Here is a 14,841-nt window from a genome sequence, read left to right as displayed (position 1 = left end):
ACAACACAGAATATACCCTTAAAAAAGTATATTTCACAAATGTATAGTACATAAAATATGTATAAGGTATATTTCTGTCAAATAAAGGCTTAGTACTTTACAATACATTACTTAAATGCGATGATCATAGCGTCGAAATCGTTGCAGATTATTATTATTTACATTTTGGAAATCGGTAACAAAGTGTATTTGGTTGGTCATGCGCTAGGTCAAGTCACACTAAAAAATTTAATCTGATTTCCATAATTATTTACATATAAGGTAAAATTCAAATTCATACTATAGTGGAGCGGATAACATTGACACTATTTTCGTTGTGTTCAACCCATAACGCAAGTTTTGCTACAATTCACCTCTTATTATTTCGCTATGGTATATTGTGTAAATGCTCAGCTCAGACAGTAACTTAGCTACCTTATCAAGCTAACTTAGTAACCATTTCACACACAATCTTTTTGATAAATAGCGTTCGCTTATAAAGTACAACAAAAGAAAACAATTGAAAAAAAAAAACCTACCAAATCCTCTATCTAAAGAAATTTCACATATTTCACAAATTCACTATATTATTCGCCTCTCATATTAAGGCTGCGTTCGAAGCAAACTGACTGTCAGCCGCCGAATGTCAGCATTCATGCATAATACGCATAACGTAGGTGAGATGTGAACGAAAAAGTGAATATATGTATGGAGATACAATAAACTGCGTAACGTTCGCTAACTGCACTGTTTGATTTGAACACAGCCTAAAAACAAATTCAAATAGATATTGCAACAGTTGAGCCCTTTATACACTGCGAGTTTCTTGAGCTCTTCTTCAAAATGCTAAGCTACCACAGGCACAAAATCCTTACCATCGTACCACAAAAACTTTTAAACGTCTGTTGAACACTAAGACTTATCTAAAAAATATTTGGCTGCAAAACGGACCTTATTTCAACGTCATAATCTGACTTTTTTTAGACAAGTATTCAACAGATGTTAAAAAGTTTTTGTGGTACGAGCGACGGCTAGAGTTTAGATGACCGCATAAGGCTGCCTGTCCACCGGAGCGGAGCTAGCGGAGTGGAGAAAGTGAGAAATATTAACCAATAAGATTGTACAAAATCTCCGCTCCTCAATCCTATTGGCTAATATTTCTCAGTTTCTCCACTCCGCTAGCTCCGCTCCGGTGTACAGGCAGCCTTAACGACCTCCCTTTTATTTCGTAACAAAAATAACTAAACTTCTGTCGGACGAACCTTTGCAGTAACTCTTGTCATCACTATGAACTACTTATAATCTAAGTAAATAGATTGGAATGATTGCTCTTTAAATAATAAAACAATACGAATTTATATATAAGAATTAGGTATTTATAAATTATCTAATTTAGAAAATAAAATCATCAATTATGTCGTCCAATATACATATAGAATAGATATTAACATAATAATTTATTAATAACATAAAGTAAAAGAAGAAATTTAATTGATGGAATCGAATAAGATACTTTCATGAATATGATTCAGTTATTAAATAAAATTGATTACATATTTTTATAAATTATTTTACATTTTGAGCACCACGACATATTCGTCTAGAGGTCATAGATATTGAATAGACAAACTTCATAGTATGAAATTGGAATCGATGGAAATACACCTTAACATATAATGAGTTCACCAAAACAGTTACAATGCATCTAAATTTTAAGTACATATTATGAAGTCATGATGGAAGACTATGTGACTATGTTACTGGGGCCAACCTATAAGTGATTATTATATTGGTTATAGACAAGAATACCTTTTTTAATACATCCATCCATACATTTTTTTTGAGATAAAGTTCATTGTTAAAGACATTGAGAACCTACTCATTTTTATAATGACCGTGGTGTTCAAAATGTTAGTAAATAATCTCAATCCAAACTCGGATTTTGTGTTTCATTGCGATTTCTAATTCCCCTTTGATATAGTCACAATAAGATAAATTAGAAGTAGTCAATATAAAACAGTCATTAGTCGAATTCAGAAATGTTCGGTAGTGACCAAAAATAATATTAAAATTTCCATACAAAATGTATTTTCTATCACACTTCAAATTACACAACAGAATAAAGCAAATTACAGTCATGCACATACAGTTTCCGATACTCAATAGAAATTATTTAACTTTCAATCGCCATGAATTGTAGTTAAAAAAGTGTGTTGATCAGTACAAAATTTATTTACAGGGATCTTGCCCCGAACTCAATACACATAAATTCTTAAATTGTCAAGTCTATTTTGTCTCAGAAATTATGTCGTGTCATCAAATTGTCATTAAAAACAGATATTTACATCTTAACATTTTATCCTTCGAAAATAACAGTAAGGCTGCATTCACCAAGTTATAAATTATTATCACTTTTGATAAAGAAACGAAGGAACATCTTATAAAGTAATAATGAGCGGCTGATGTATCAAAATATCTGTACCTACTTAAAAATGCTAAAAACATTTGCTACTTAGTCATTAAATATGCTGCAGTTTTAACAAGGTTTCTTAAAAAACGGTATCACAATATTTAGTAATTTCACTGAAGAATTAATAATTATTTTTTACTAGCTAATCCCGCGAACTTCGTATCGTTCAAACCTTCCCTGGACCTCTACAAACATTTTAAAACCAAAATCAGCTCAATCGGCCCCGCCGTTCTCGAGTTTTAATCAGACTAACGAACAACAATTCATTTTTATTTATATAGATAGATTAGATAGTAGTGACCAGTCCCGGCTTCGCACGTGAACAAATGGTACCTATGGGTTTCTAAGCCATCCTTATGAAACTGTAGGTTTTTGATAAAAATAATATCTACTGCTCAGCCGATCACCTAACAACTGACTCTTCAAGATACGTTAACTATCCATTCATAGCAAGGTCAATAGTTTTTACGATTATACTATAGGTATTTGCGATCCCATTTTTTAAGAAACACTAACAACCTTGTACCATAAAATACTTAAAGTAAAACTTGTATAATATTAGAGCTCAAATCCCAATACTTAAATATTGAGAAAAAATAGAATCTATTGTATTGCAAAAAGCAATATAAAATAGCAAAACATTATAACATTATAAACTGGGTCCTAATTTAAATGATAATCTCTGTGTAACCCTGTTATTTCTAAATATTTGCTATGCATATTCAAATCCTTTAATCAATGTCATGTGCTGATTGTCAAAAAATGTCAAAGGAAGAATTTAAAATGGAAGACTACTCAATACGTAATATTGGGAAGGAGCTCACGTTAGCCTCTAAGCTGATTCGTCAGCCATCATTTCTGTGTCACTCTCTTTTGAGTCGCCTTGCCTTTGCTGTAGAACATGTCGAGGAATAGACCTGAAAACATAAGGAATTCTATTAGTATAACTGATTTTTTTTTTGTATTATTCATAAACTTCAAAAAGGAGTTCCTTTTTAATAAGGTGTTAATTAATAAACTATCAACTAACGAAAATGCATCGTCATCATCATCATCAGCCTTCTTATCGTCCCACTGGTCGGCACAGACCTCACACGCAGTGAAACACCCAGAGTGAAAATGCAATTAATTACTTACATGGATACAAGGGGGCAACTGACAATTACTTCGATAGTAATTGCTAGAAAAAAATAGAACGAAGACAGGACTTGTGAAAAACTTTACTTTAAAAAAGTCGTGGTGGCCTGGTGGGTAAACAACCAACCTGTCAAGTATGAATACGTGGGTTCGATTCCAGGTCAGGCAAATGTGTTTGTACTTTCTAAGTATATTTTAGACAGCAATGCCTGTGTTTTGGAGGGCACGTTAAACTGTGGGTCCCGGCTGTCATTGAACATACGTTATGGGTACTCAGAAGCCAGTAAGTCTGACACCAGGCAACCCAATACATCTCGGTTAAAGGGGTATTGGGTTGCCTGCGTAACTGGGTTGCGGAGGTCAAATAGGCAGTTGCTCCTTGTAAAACATTGGGAGATGATGATGAGTTCAAATCTATTTAATTTATTTTGTGATTATAATATTGGGTACCCAATATTCTATTTTCCTGTTGGTTTGCTTACTAGAAATGGAATTTAGACATTAGTACAAGTAGGTAATGTCAAAGACCTAGCAAAACAAAAGATACATAGAATATTAGATACCGCTGAGTCACCTCTGTTATTAATAATAAGATAACAATTATAATTTAAACAGAAATATACCTGAAAATACAAGAACAGCTCCAAGCCACTGTCTTGGTAGCAATACGTTGCCAAAGATGATGACTGATGTTAGAACTGTGAAGAACTTTCTCGTTGTTGTGACTACGGAACACGGCAGTGGACCGAATTCAGCCACCTGGAAAAAATCATAATGATTATTATCTTCTGGTCTTCAGTATTTTAGTTTAGCCTTCGAATGGGTTCAAATGCATGGGCGAAATATATATATTTTTTTAATTGTTCTACATATTTGGAAGGAAATATACACTGGGACATCGGGAAAACGGCATTATTAATTAGATAGGCCAATGCATGAGCAGTGTCTTCAATCCAGGCATTGCTTCGCATTTCTTCGAAAGAAATATTGCAATTACGATGTACCTGAATATCTAAATTTTTCAATTTCACTACAATGAAACTTAATTTCGTCTCGTTGTATAGATAGTTCAACTCAGATTTGCGCGCGGCCCTATGTGTGCGTCGGCTTGTAAATATACAACTTTCATTCGTGTGACAGTGACGTCGTCCGAGCATGACGTGTTCTCATCGCTTTTTGTTATGGGTACAGTCGTTTACGAAAATGTCTAGTTCTTCACGGAGAAAATGTTTTAAGGAGTCAGGTAGCGTTTCAAAAAAATGAAACAACATTCAAAGCTTTTTATTATTACATTTTACAGTTTATCATTATTTTCTCATACGGCTTTTCAAATTGACATTGACAGTATCTAAGAAATAAATGAAGTGAAATATCTAAGATGAATTAAATACTCCTTACATATTTTCTAGCTCGGGGTACGCGGACAATAAATAAATGTGTGGACTAAGAATGTAAAAAACCTATAATTTAGTATAATAATGGAAACAAAATGTGTGGGGAATTTTAAAAAATTATATTGCTTCGCATAATGTCGACCAAAATAAGACGGAAATAATGAAACTCATAAATGAACGTTTAAGTCAAATTGATGAAGGGATGTTGGGTAATATTTGTCGACATGTACAAAAGAAAAAAGAAGAATACTATAGACATTTTGACATGGAGTCAGAATTTATAATTAACATTGGTGAAAGTAGCGAATCCGAAAATTCATCATTTGATTTTTGAAGTAGCGATACAGAATCATTATAAATAAATAAACTAAATTACGTAATAACTGTACTTTAAACAGCCGTATATAACCCCTAAATAACTGTATTTGTACCCGACTGTACCTCTTGTCACGCACACAAAGTCACTGTATATGTACAAGGGTTACCCACACATAGGGCCGCGCGCACGACTGAGTTGAACTTACTATATCTTTGCAGACAACTTCATAAATACATAGTCGTGTAGATGGCGCCACATACCTTAGCAATTTAGAGCATGGAAAGTTGTGTGTGCATCTATGAAGATGAGAATGGGGAGTTAGATTCATACCGCAAATTACGCGCCAAGCGTTTCAAGGCAACATCACTAGATGGCACTACTGAAGAAATTCTGAACAACTTGCGATTATTTATAGACTTCAATATCAACGGAAGAATTAGTGAGTAGGAAACCCTATTGGAGTCTGTTAGTTTGTTGAAATTACGGCATCTATTTTGCTGGCCAATGTGACCCAACACAAGTATAATGAAGATGCCTAGAAATCTATAGTCGTCTGCCATCGACTGACCAACAAGAAGGACACCGATACAACTTCTGGGTATCTAGGTTGTACAGTGGCAACATTTAACCATACTTACCATATAAAATATGAACATTTGCCCCAAAGCACCGACGACGGCCAGTCCGACGAGGTAAATGATAACTTCAGGATAAGTGGACACGAACACGAAGAACTTGAATATTTCACCACTCAACAACACGCCTATTGATAGTATCAGTGATGACCTGAAATTACATTATTACACACAAATTCAAACGTCTGTTTAGAAAAATGGAATAAAATCTAAATGAAAATTATAAAGCTGGAGAGCTGGTTTGTTTAAATGAGTTTATCTTGGGCACTCTTGGACCGACATGAAATAAAAAAATCTTAGCATTAAATAATCCATTCCAAGAAGCGTTATTTTAATACGGGTGCCCGGAGTAGTATCCAGTGAACGCGGGTGAAACCGCTGGCGCAAGCTGGTATAGTATTATGTTTATTGAATGAAACCCTTCAGTTATACAATTTGAGGGTGTTGCGACTATTATTAGCTTTTGCCTACATTAATAAACATCACAAATATTTTCGCTGTGCGGATTAGCCAGCGGCGCAGCGGTATATAAATATCTCATTCGCAAAGCCTTTGCATTTCAACTATGACTTTCATTTCCTACATTCGCTTGGCTTATTCGCACAGTCTGCCCAGCTTTTTCCTAACTATGTTGGGGTCGCATTTCAGCCTGTTAATAATAATAGTTTAATTGAAAAAATGTTAAAACATACCACCAGTTAGTGTTCATCATCATAAGGTAGGCTGAAGGTGAAGATTCGCTCTTGATGCGCTCCTGTAAATCAAAATTACATTCTTAAACTCAAATCATATTGAAATAAAAAACAGGTTTTATTTAGGTTCTAGTAGGACGTTGCACGTGGCACGTTTGTTGTACGGGAGCCACCTAAACTATTTATTTTATTCTTATTTTCTAAAATATTATTTTTTTTTTTTTTTTAATATTAATTATATTTTAACTGTTCAACTATCATGGTCCATGAGGAACAGCCCTTTGACAGACAGACGGTAAAGTTTTAATTAGCAGGTCCCGTTTTCTCTAATATCAGAAACTTATAAATCAATAAAAAAAATGTAATCCCAATTACACAGATTTGTTGTGATTATTGCCTTCCAATAACTTTATGAAGAAATAAGATATCATGTTTAGCTTTAAAATAGGCTTCATTAACTATGACAATATTGCACAGACAGATAAACCGAGCCCATTGAAAAGGCACACTCACTAACCTAATTAGACTCTCAAAATAGAAATTGATGCTACTACAACTAGTAGTTGTGAACGCGTTTTAAAATAAACTATAGTGTAACATTACTATGTAGTTCAACAATTAATTACAAATCCAGTGTCCTATGATATTGAATCTGTAAGTAAAATTTAAAGTAATTATAAAATCTATTGCATATATTTATATAAAATATTCAGTTTAGCTGTTTCCCAACTATTTTGGGTGTACTGCAATTTTTGGGAAAAGATGATGCATCTAAGCACCAAACCGTATCATGGATCGACTGCCCATTTTTCTGCTACATTATACTACTACAGATTGTTTTTACTACTACACACACATCTAAAACTAATCTATCAATTTACCTGTACAGCACCAGTAAGGCCGTCCATAGTCAGCGACAGAAACAGCAGCACCTCCCCAATTCCTAATCCTGAGGAGTCTTCTACACTCTTCTTGCCTTGATCCTTGTACATGAACATAATTACTCCAAGGACTATCAGCAGAACAAACAGATACTTCTTCATCGGGTAGGATTTATGCCCTATGAGAACTCCAAGTATCATTACTGGAATCGGCTTCGCTGCTTTGCCGACCACCTGAAAATATAAAATTAAAAAATGAAATAAAACATTATCCTACATCCTCAAAAATATTAGCTCTAATTAAAAAAACATGCTGAGCTTTAACTCATACCTACTTTAATAAAATGTTCAAATAAATTACCTGTGTTGGGTAATTGATCCATTGCAATGCCATGTTAGAGCACACCATACCCAGAAGGTACGTTAGGGCTGATGAGAAATAATATATTTTCCTAGTAGAATCTGATTCCTTCTTCCAAGACAGCTGAAACAATTAAAAACTTAGTCAGGTATTTCACAATCACATTCAAACAATCTGTCTACTGGCCACTAGCTTAAATATGATAAAATTATCATATTGTAAGTTGTGCTTGTCTTTTATCCAGTAAAGATATGTTTTGAATACTGGCTACCGACTGCAACAGCCAACGGCACATGCCACAACTGCATTAAATCGGCCGCAGCTGGACTACTGCTTGGCAATTCTAGTTGGCTACTAGCATTCAAAACACACCTTAATAGAAACTCCTGGACCTGGAGTTCTAAGATACAGGCTCCGGCTTAGTTTAGACTCCAGATCTCCTACAAATTACAACTGTACCTACCAAATTGTTGTCAACTGATCTTTTGTAAATTAGTATGTAATTTGTGGAGATTAATAAAATAAATAAATAAATAATAAATAAACTGATTTTGTGAAGTGTAATGCAGTTACTCTTTGATCCACCAAAATGTTACTCAAACACTACAAAAATAGTTAACTACAGTGTGGAAGACAATAATGGACTTAAATCTGGGCGAGGTAATTAAATAGTTATGATTAATTTAATTCCCGTTCATGAATGCCAGACAGTCTAACATTCTGAACATTATATTTAGCAAATAATGGACCTAAACTCAATAAACGAATAAAAGTTTTTATTTGATTATTGGTTTTAGTCAGAATTCAAGGTGACACTCAGCCAGTTGCATGGAAATCTTGCCATATGTTAGGATGAAGACCAGACGGAACACTTTACACAGGAGTGGCGGAATTATTAGGTACCTACACAAGTAATAATGAAACGAGTAATTACGACCTGCACTTACCATTAAAAGTTGAACGAAGACGTAATTAACGATGCATTGGGTTAAAACTAGTGATAACGTACAAGTGAATTTCTCATTATTTTCTCCATATTTCCCCCTTGTTATTTTCTCTTGTAACATTCCATATATGAAGTAACATACGAATATTGCACCCGCATACACAATAAATCTGATTTCACTACGGCTTTTAGCCATTTCGCCGATCAATTTATGCCACGCAGAGACTGTAAGAATTTAATAAAAACATCAGTGAAATTAGTAACACAACGCAAAATACACAGGAAAAACTTGTTCCTTAGCGAAAAATGTACAAATTTATATTACCTCTGTTAAAGATGCGAGTGCACAGAAATAAATCTCGATTATTTTTATTCGGAGAATCAACGTCGATGTTCAAGAGTACGCTTGACATAAGCCCAAATTGTAAACGTTCATCGTCCAATCAATTTACTAATCTCAACCACAAGGTCAAATAATCAAATCAGAATAATCTATCTCACTTTTTTAGGACTAATTAAAAAGAGACAAACTTTCTAGCTGTCATTCGTCCACGTGTTCCTTCAGAACATTGATATATATGTACTATATACGTACTAGATAGAACGTTCCGAACAAAAAGCTTACCACACTGAACTGCAGTGCAGACTATGCATGCAGTGCCCAAAATGGCAAATCACAATCAGAGCGATTTTGACACCTGCGTCAGATGGATGTCTATGAAACGACAATTATAAAATAGAAAATACATATCAAGGTATAAACTTACACATATAAACTAATTCGAGAGTCAAATTAGTAAAATTACACGCTGTTCATGCTATTACAACGCTTGTATATCATACTTTTCATTTATAATTCAATTTTACAAATATGCATTAATTTGTTCCCGCCCGCCATCTTAAATTATGGATTAAGAAAATCGTGCAGAAACAGATGTGCCATAAAACTGGCAGTAGGTAAAATATCAATGAAAACAGAGTTCACTTTGTCATGGTATGTTCTTACTTTCAAGAAAAAATAATTAAATTCGCGAAAATTTGTGATAGCCCTCTTAAGAAAAAAAAACATCGTAATTAATATTAAAAACCCTAAAAATAAGTTCCTGGTTTTAATATATTACATGATTTTGCATTCAATTAGATATAAATAAACTTTTTGATATATTACATGATTTTGAATTCACTTAGATATAAACTTTTTGAGTAATGAAAAATGTAGGCAAAATACGAGCGACACTTCTGCAATTAACATCAATGAGGATGACTACATGTCACAATACGTCATCGAGATGTCAACAGACGACATAAGCGGGTAAATTATTTGTATGGATGTTCTTGTCTATCGCTAGAATATATGTCAATGCTTCAGAACTATCAACGTCAACCGGTCAACGTCATCCATTTATTTATTTTGATTTATTTGCACGAATTATCTTAAATCCAGCATATATTCTAGCAACGCTAAAATAATAGTTACAAAGTTACACATAGGTATATTAATGAATTTTACAGGTATGTTAAATGGAAACGTGTGACTAAGCCATGAACTTTGTATGCGATTGACTGTTGTTGGGGTAAGTCCTTGGTCCTAATTTTTGTTTTATAGTATCATGTCGTTCATGCTCCCTAGAACGATCAATTAAATTGCGCAATATGATAGAGATATTAACTGTGTAGAGTTAATATTGAAGATTGCGTATAACAGTGATTTCTTCTTTCCATAGCAGCAGCTGGGTAGATGTCGTTGATCTTGGTACATTACTGCATGGAACGGAACGTCATGTCATATCTTAGCAATGACATGAATAGGTAACGAAACTTACAGTATGACAATTTAAAAATTGAAAGTAGGGAATAAAAGGAGTCGATCAGATCCTAATCAGGACGACCCGAGAGATTATGCAAGAATCTGTAAAATTCAATCTTGCCGCAGGTTATGAAGGGCTCGGTGCCATGTTTTTGTCTAGTCTGGGTCCTGGGCCCCGATTCTCCTAAGTTAATAATGTCAAAATCGAATAGAAATCGAATCGCAATATGATCGCAATAGCAGTTTTAGCTATATCGGGCATTCTGCTACTAATAAAAGACCAATCGTATTCGATTGACATTTGATTGGTGTGCGATTGATCTGCTATTTTGGTGATTTTGGTCTATACGGTAGTTTGCTGTACAATCATTTTGCAATCGTAAATCATTTGCAGACAAAATGATTCATTATTGAATGACAGAAAAGGATAAAAACGTTTATTTCAAAGAAAAAATAGCGGAATGCCACTTAAGCTTCAATCGTAATCGAGTCGGAATTGGATCTCAGTCGAATCGAGTCGAACGTGAATCGTATGACGCTTAAGTAAAATTAGGAGAATCGGGGCCCTGGGTATTTTGGTAAAGGCCCAGCGTAACAGCAGGTACATCGCCATCTAGATAGTTATTGGAAACATTTTTTTTAATTCTCAACGAAAAAACTTCCCAGTAGGTAATTTTTTATTGTGCAATGTTTTACAATGCACAAACTAGATCGAGGGGCCTAAGGTTAGGCCTTACGTGCGGTGTGTGGTGTACCACCCTTCTTTCGAGATGGTGTATTGCAAGTTTCCTTTTTTTTGCAAATGCTGCCAGTAATTTGTTATTTTATAGAATTTTTATTAGTCATTAACAAATACAAGTCACACAAGCAATGCAGTATTGGTTATATTGACATGGTTATTTTTGTGAATACACCTGAGGACAGAATTTACCCAAGTAAAATCATAGTAGGTAGCTAGGTACTTAAAAAAGTTGGTTCTTTACCCACTGGGCAACCACGACTTTTTCTTTATATTTATTCGATTTTACCACCCGGCTTGCTGATTAATGCTGTCCCGATGTTGCCCGGTCCAGTGTATTATACGTGCATCAAAGCCGAGTGGCCACCTCCCGAAACTTTCATCGACATATAACGTATATAATTCGATTTTATCGCCCAGTTGTGCCGAATAATGCCGGCCCACTTATACATATGTATAGCAACCCTGATTTCCCTTAGTCTCCAGTCACAACGTTAGCTTCTTGGGTCAAGCATTTCTAAAAAATCAATGTTCTTCTACAGTGATTTAGTGTAGTGCCATCTATGTATTTAGAGTCGAACTACTAAGGCACTGCCGCTGCCAAGCAGACGAGTTTTACTGCAATTGCGATAGAGGGCGCTAATACAACCTCTGGATTTTATATAAAAAATTGCTACTTTAATCCACCTGTAGAGTAATATAACACAAAGAATAATATCTAAGATTCCTTAATTGTGTATTTGAAACACTGTACTTTATAAAAATAACATTATTCAATACTCAACCATATTTTAATACGTATTTAGGAGGCGCGTACCTAAACAGAATGTTTTTGAAATGTTTTTAAAGGTTTTTTGCAGTTTATATAAAAATATGAAAAAGTGTCAGTTGTCAATACCATATAAGGTATTTAATCGGCGCGTACCTAATAATTCCAATTGGAATTTGGTAAAACGGAACGCGGCAAAGAGCGTCTTCCAATAATTAGTAAAATCAACTCTATCGTATTGTGTATAAAGGCTTACTCTACCACACGTTTGTATGGCCTTCGTTTTACAAAAAATGCTTTAGCTATGAAGTTGAACACTAAGCGTAAAAGGTTATTTTTTATTGTTGACTATCATTAAACACAGCAGACGGTCCGTTTCCGGCCAGAAGTACGACATAATATAATAATTCAACATTAAATTCGAATACGAAGATATTACGAAGTTGTTAAGCAACTGTTGGAAGTTATCTATGTACTTAATCTAAGTTAGTAAAGTTTAGTCCAAGTTGTGATTTACTTGTGTTCAGTGTTGTTTCGGATTTTGAAATAAAATTTGAATAACTTTAATAACGATGTGTGTCTGTGTGGTAATGTGAATGACAGTAAGGACAAGACAAGCATGTACCAGTTGAAGTGATATTACTTAGTATGACTTATTAGCGGCAAATTCAAGTGGTCTCTACCTCTACAGGAATATTTTCTGCAGCATGAGTCATGTTTCGGATAACAATGGTTTCTGTTGTTATAACGTGAACTTGTGTAATAACAAGTATTTCTTGTGTTTGTTCAAAAATGTGATTAAGTCTGAATGTTGTTTCGAAGGAAAACGAACGTAACATAACTTTTGAAGTAAGTTTGAACTTTTATTATTTCTTTATGTAAAGGCTTGTTCATAAGTCGGTACTATATGTTTATTTAATTATTAAGTAATTATCTAAGTACTAGTATGAGGTAAATACTATATATAGGTTTCTACCCACCTAGGTCTCGTTTCAGCCAGACATTGACGGCGCATTACATACCTCTCTACTACGAAACTTTTTTTAAGGTAGAGTTAGGTAGTACCTACACCTATATTAGAAGCTACGTAGGTACCATTAGACTCCCCCTTATTTATAGGAACCTACCTAATGTAAGTGTGACCTAATTTAGGTTTATGACGGTTTAATCCCAACTGGCTACTTCAGCCGCTCGCTCGTTTAATTAACTTCTAAGTATGTCGTTAGTTTATCGCGTTGACATATAGGTACTTAGGTAGGTATTCTGTGGTCTCTTCTCACCATATCAGCAGGTCCTTGTAAGAGTGACGTCAGACTAGGTAGGTAATATTGAATAACTCGCCACCTATGTACTGAGGCACCTATAATACCAATCAACCTGGTATTAGGCTCTTTACGTAGTTAACTATAGTTAGGGAAGTAGGTACATACTTACGTATTGTCGTTCTTACCATGGTTTGTAGAAGAAAAAAGCCAGCCAAGTCCATGTCGACACACCAAGGGTTCCGTGCCATTATCTAGGAATAAAAACCGGCCAAGAGCGTGTCGGGCCACGCTCAGTGTAGAGTTTCGTAGTTTCCCGATTAGAGAGTAAAGAGACATATCTTTCGGGGAAAAAATATCAATATTATTTCCACTTTTACCTTTACTACTAAAGTTTGTATGCGTGCTTGATATTGGTAGATTTATATGCTTGAAATTGGTATTTGCTCTGACTTGGTAGTGACGCAATAAATAAGGTATGTACACCTAATAACTTGCTTGCTTGCTAAGCAGGACCTACTTTTACATAGCACACGAATCTATTAGTAATTCTACTATTCGTAAAATGGTAATTTTAGTAGGTAGGTAGCCTAGACACGAAATCTTTGAAGGCTGCACGTAATTGGTAGGTTATAGTTCGGCCATTCAGAGAATGCGTTCCTGACACGTCGCGATTGAACTGACGACGTAACTACATTCATTGATTATTGATATAATAATGTTGTTTTAATGCTCCTCAATTGTTAAAACGGTAAACAACCAGCAAAAATATTTTTATCGTAACTGCAACGCCATTGCAAAGTTACGTCGTCAGTTCAATCGCGACGTGTCAGGAACGCATTCTCTGAATGGCCGAACTATAGTCAAAAGTAATAAATCTTTAGTCACGTAGCAGGTAGTTAATTGCACCTATGTATTCAAACGGTACCTACCTAAACCTTCTAGCTATTGGTTTCATCGTCATTTCCCTTTTTTTTTGGTATGGCATCTCACAGTTCAGCCTAGGAGGCCGTGTACTGCTTAATCGGCAGCCCCGGATCTAGGGGGGGGCAGGCCGGGGCCTGTGCCCCGGGCGGCAAGTTCAGGGGGCGGCAAAATCAGGCGGCTGCCAAATTCACAGTTCACAGACTAATGGATAACTCATCATTTATTTAACTTTGACCACGGAATAAATAATAGCACAAGTACAGCAATTTCATGGCCATATCATACCCTGCACGACTGCACGAACATTTATTATTCAGGAGGCGAAGTTTTAGAAAACTAAAACTGATTAAAAATTATTTGCGATCATCTATGAGCCAGGAACGCTTATCGCATATATTTATTTTTATTTTAAATCCTACATCACAGATTACTGTAATGGTTACCTACAGCGCCATCTTAACCTATGGTGCAGGGTCGGTCGGTCGCGGGACGCCCCACCACCAGGAAATTTCGATGAAATTAC

General features: G+C 35.0%; 2 protein-coding genes across 12 annotated transcripts in view; one reads left to right on the top strand and one right to left on the bottom strand.

Annotated features, from left to right (window-relative positions):
• Window positions 1-13: 13 nt before the first annotated feature.
• On the bottom strand, window positions 14-9,412 carry LOC124645013 (solute carrier family 35 member B1 homolog). The gene is made up of 8 exons (XM_047184740.1): window positions 9,140-9,412; window positions 8,816-9,039; window positions 7,869-7,991; window positions 7,508-7,741; window positions 6,627-6,688; window positions 5,938-6,085; window positions 4,210-4,345; window positions 14-3,366 (listed from the first exon to the last, which is right to left on the bottom strand). The coding sequence occupies exons 1-8, from the start codon at window positions 9,225-9,227 to the stop codon at window positions 3,302-3,304; spliced, it is 1,080 nt and encodes a 359-aa protein (XP_047040696.1). The 5' UTR covers window positions 9,228-9,412; the 3' UTR covers window positions 14-3,301.
• A 3,037-nt stretch (window positions 9,413-12,449) lies between these two features.
• Window positions 12,450-14,841, top strand: part of LOC124644801 (coiled-coil domain-containing protein AGAP005037) — a 300,925-nt gene continuing 298,533 nt past the window's right edge. For 6 of the 11 annotated variants that reach the window (XM_047184375.1, XM_047184380.1, XM_047184376.1 and 3 more), the window contains exon 1: window positions 12,450-12,978. The gene's annotated coding sequence lies outside the window, so the exon portion shown is untranslated. The remainder of the gene's footprint in view (window positions 12,979-14,841) is intronic. The other 5 variants (XR_006986113.1, XR_006986114.1, XM_047184379.1 and 2 more) reach the window with 2 other exon arrangements.

This window comes from Helicoverpa zea, chromosome 31 (genome assembly GCF_022581195.2).
Source record: "Helicoverpa zea isolate HzStark_Cry1AcR chromosome 31, ilHelZeax1.1, whole genome shotgun sequence".
Lineage (NCBI taxonomy): Eukaryota > Metazoa > Arthropoda > Insecta > Lepidoptera > Noctuidae > Helicoverpa > Helicoverpa zea.
Note: the sequence above shows the minus strand (reverse complement) of the source record. Positions and strands in the feature narration are given on the sequence as shown.

What these genes read in the sequence shown, in the direction of transcription:
- LOC124645013 (XM_047184740.1), bottom strand. Translation starts at nt 9,227, where the DNA reads ATGTCAAGCGTACTCTTGAACATCGACGTTGATTCTCCGAATAAAAAT. An exon ending in CACTCGCATCTTTAACAGAG is followed by an intron (nt 9,040 to 9,139) that starts GTAATATAAATT and finishes AAATTCTTACAG; the next exon opens with TCTCTGCGTGGCATAAATTG. An exon ending in GCCTTACTGGTGCTGTACAG is followed by an intron (nt 6,689 to 7,507) that starts GTAAATTGATAG and finishes TTTGATTTACAG; the next exon opens with GAGCGCATCAAGAGCGAATC.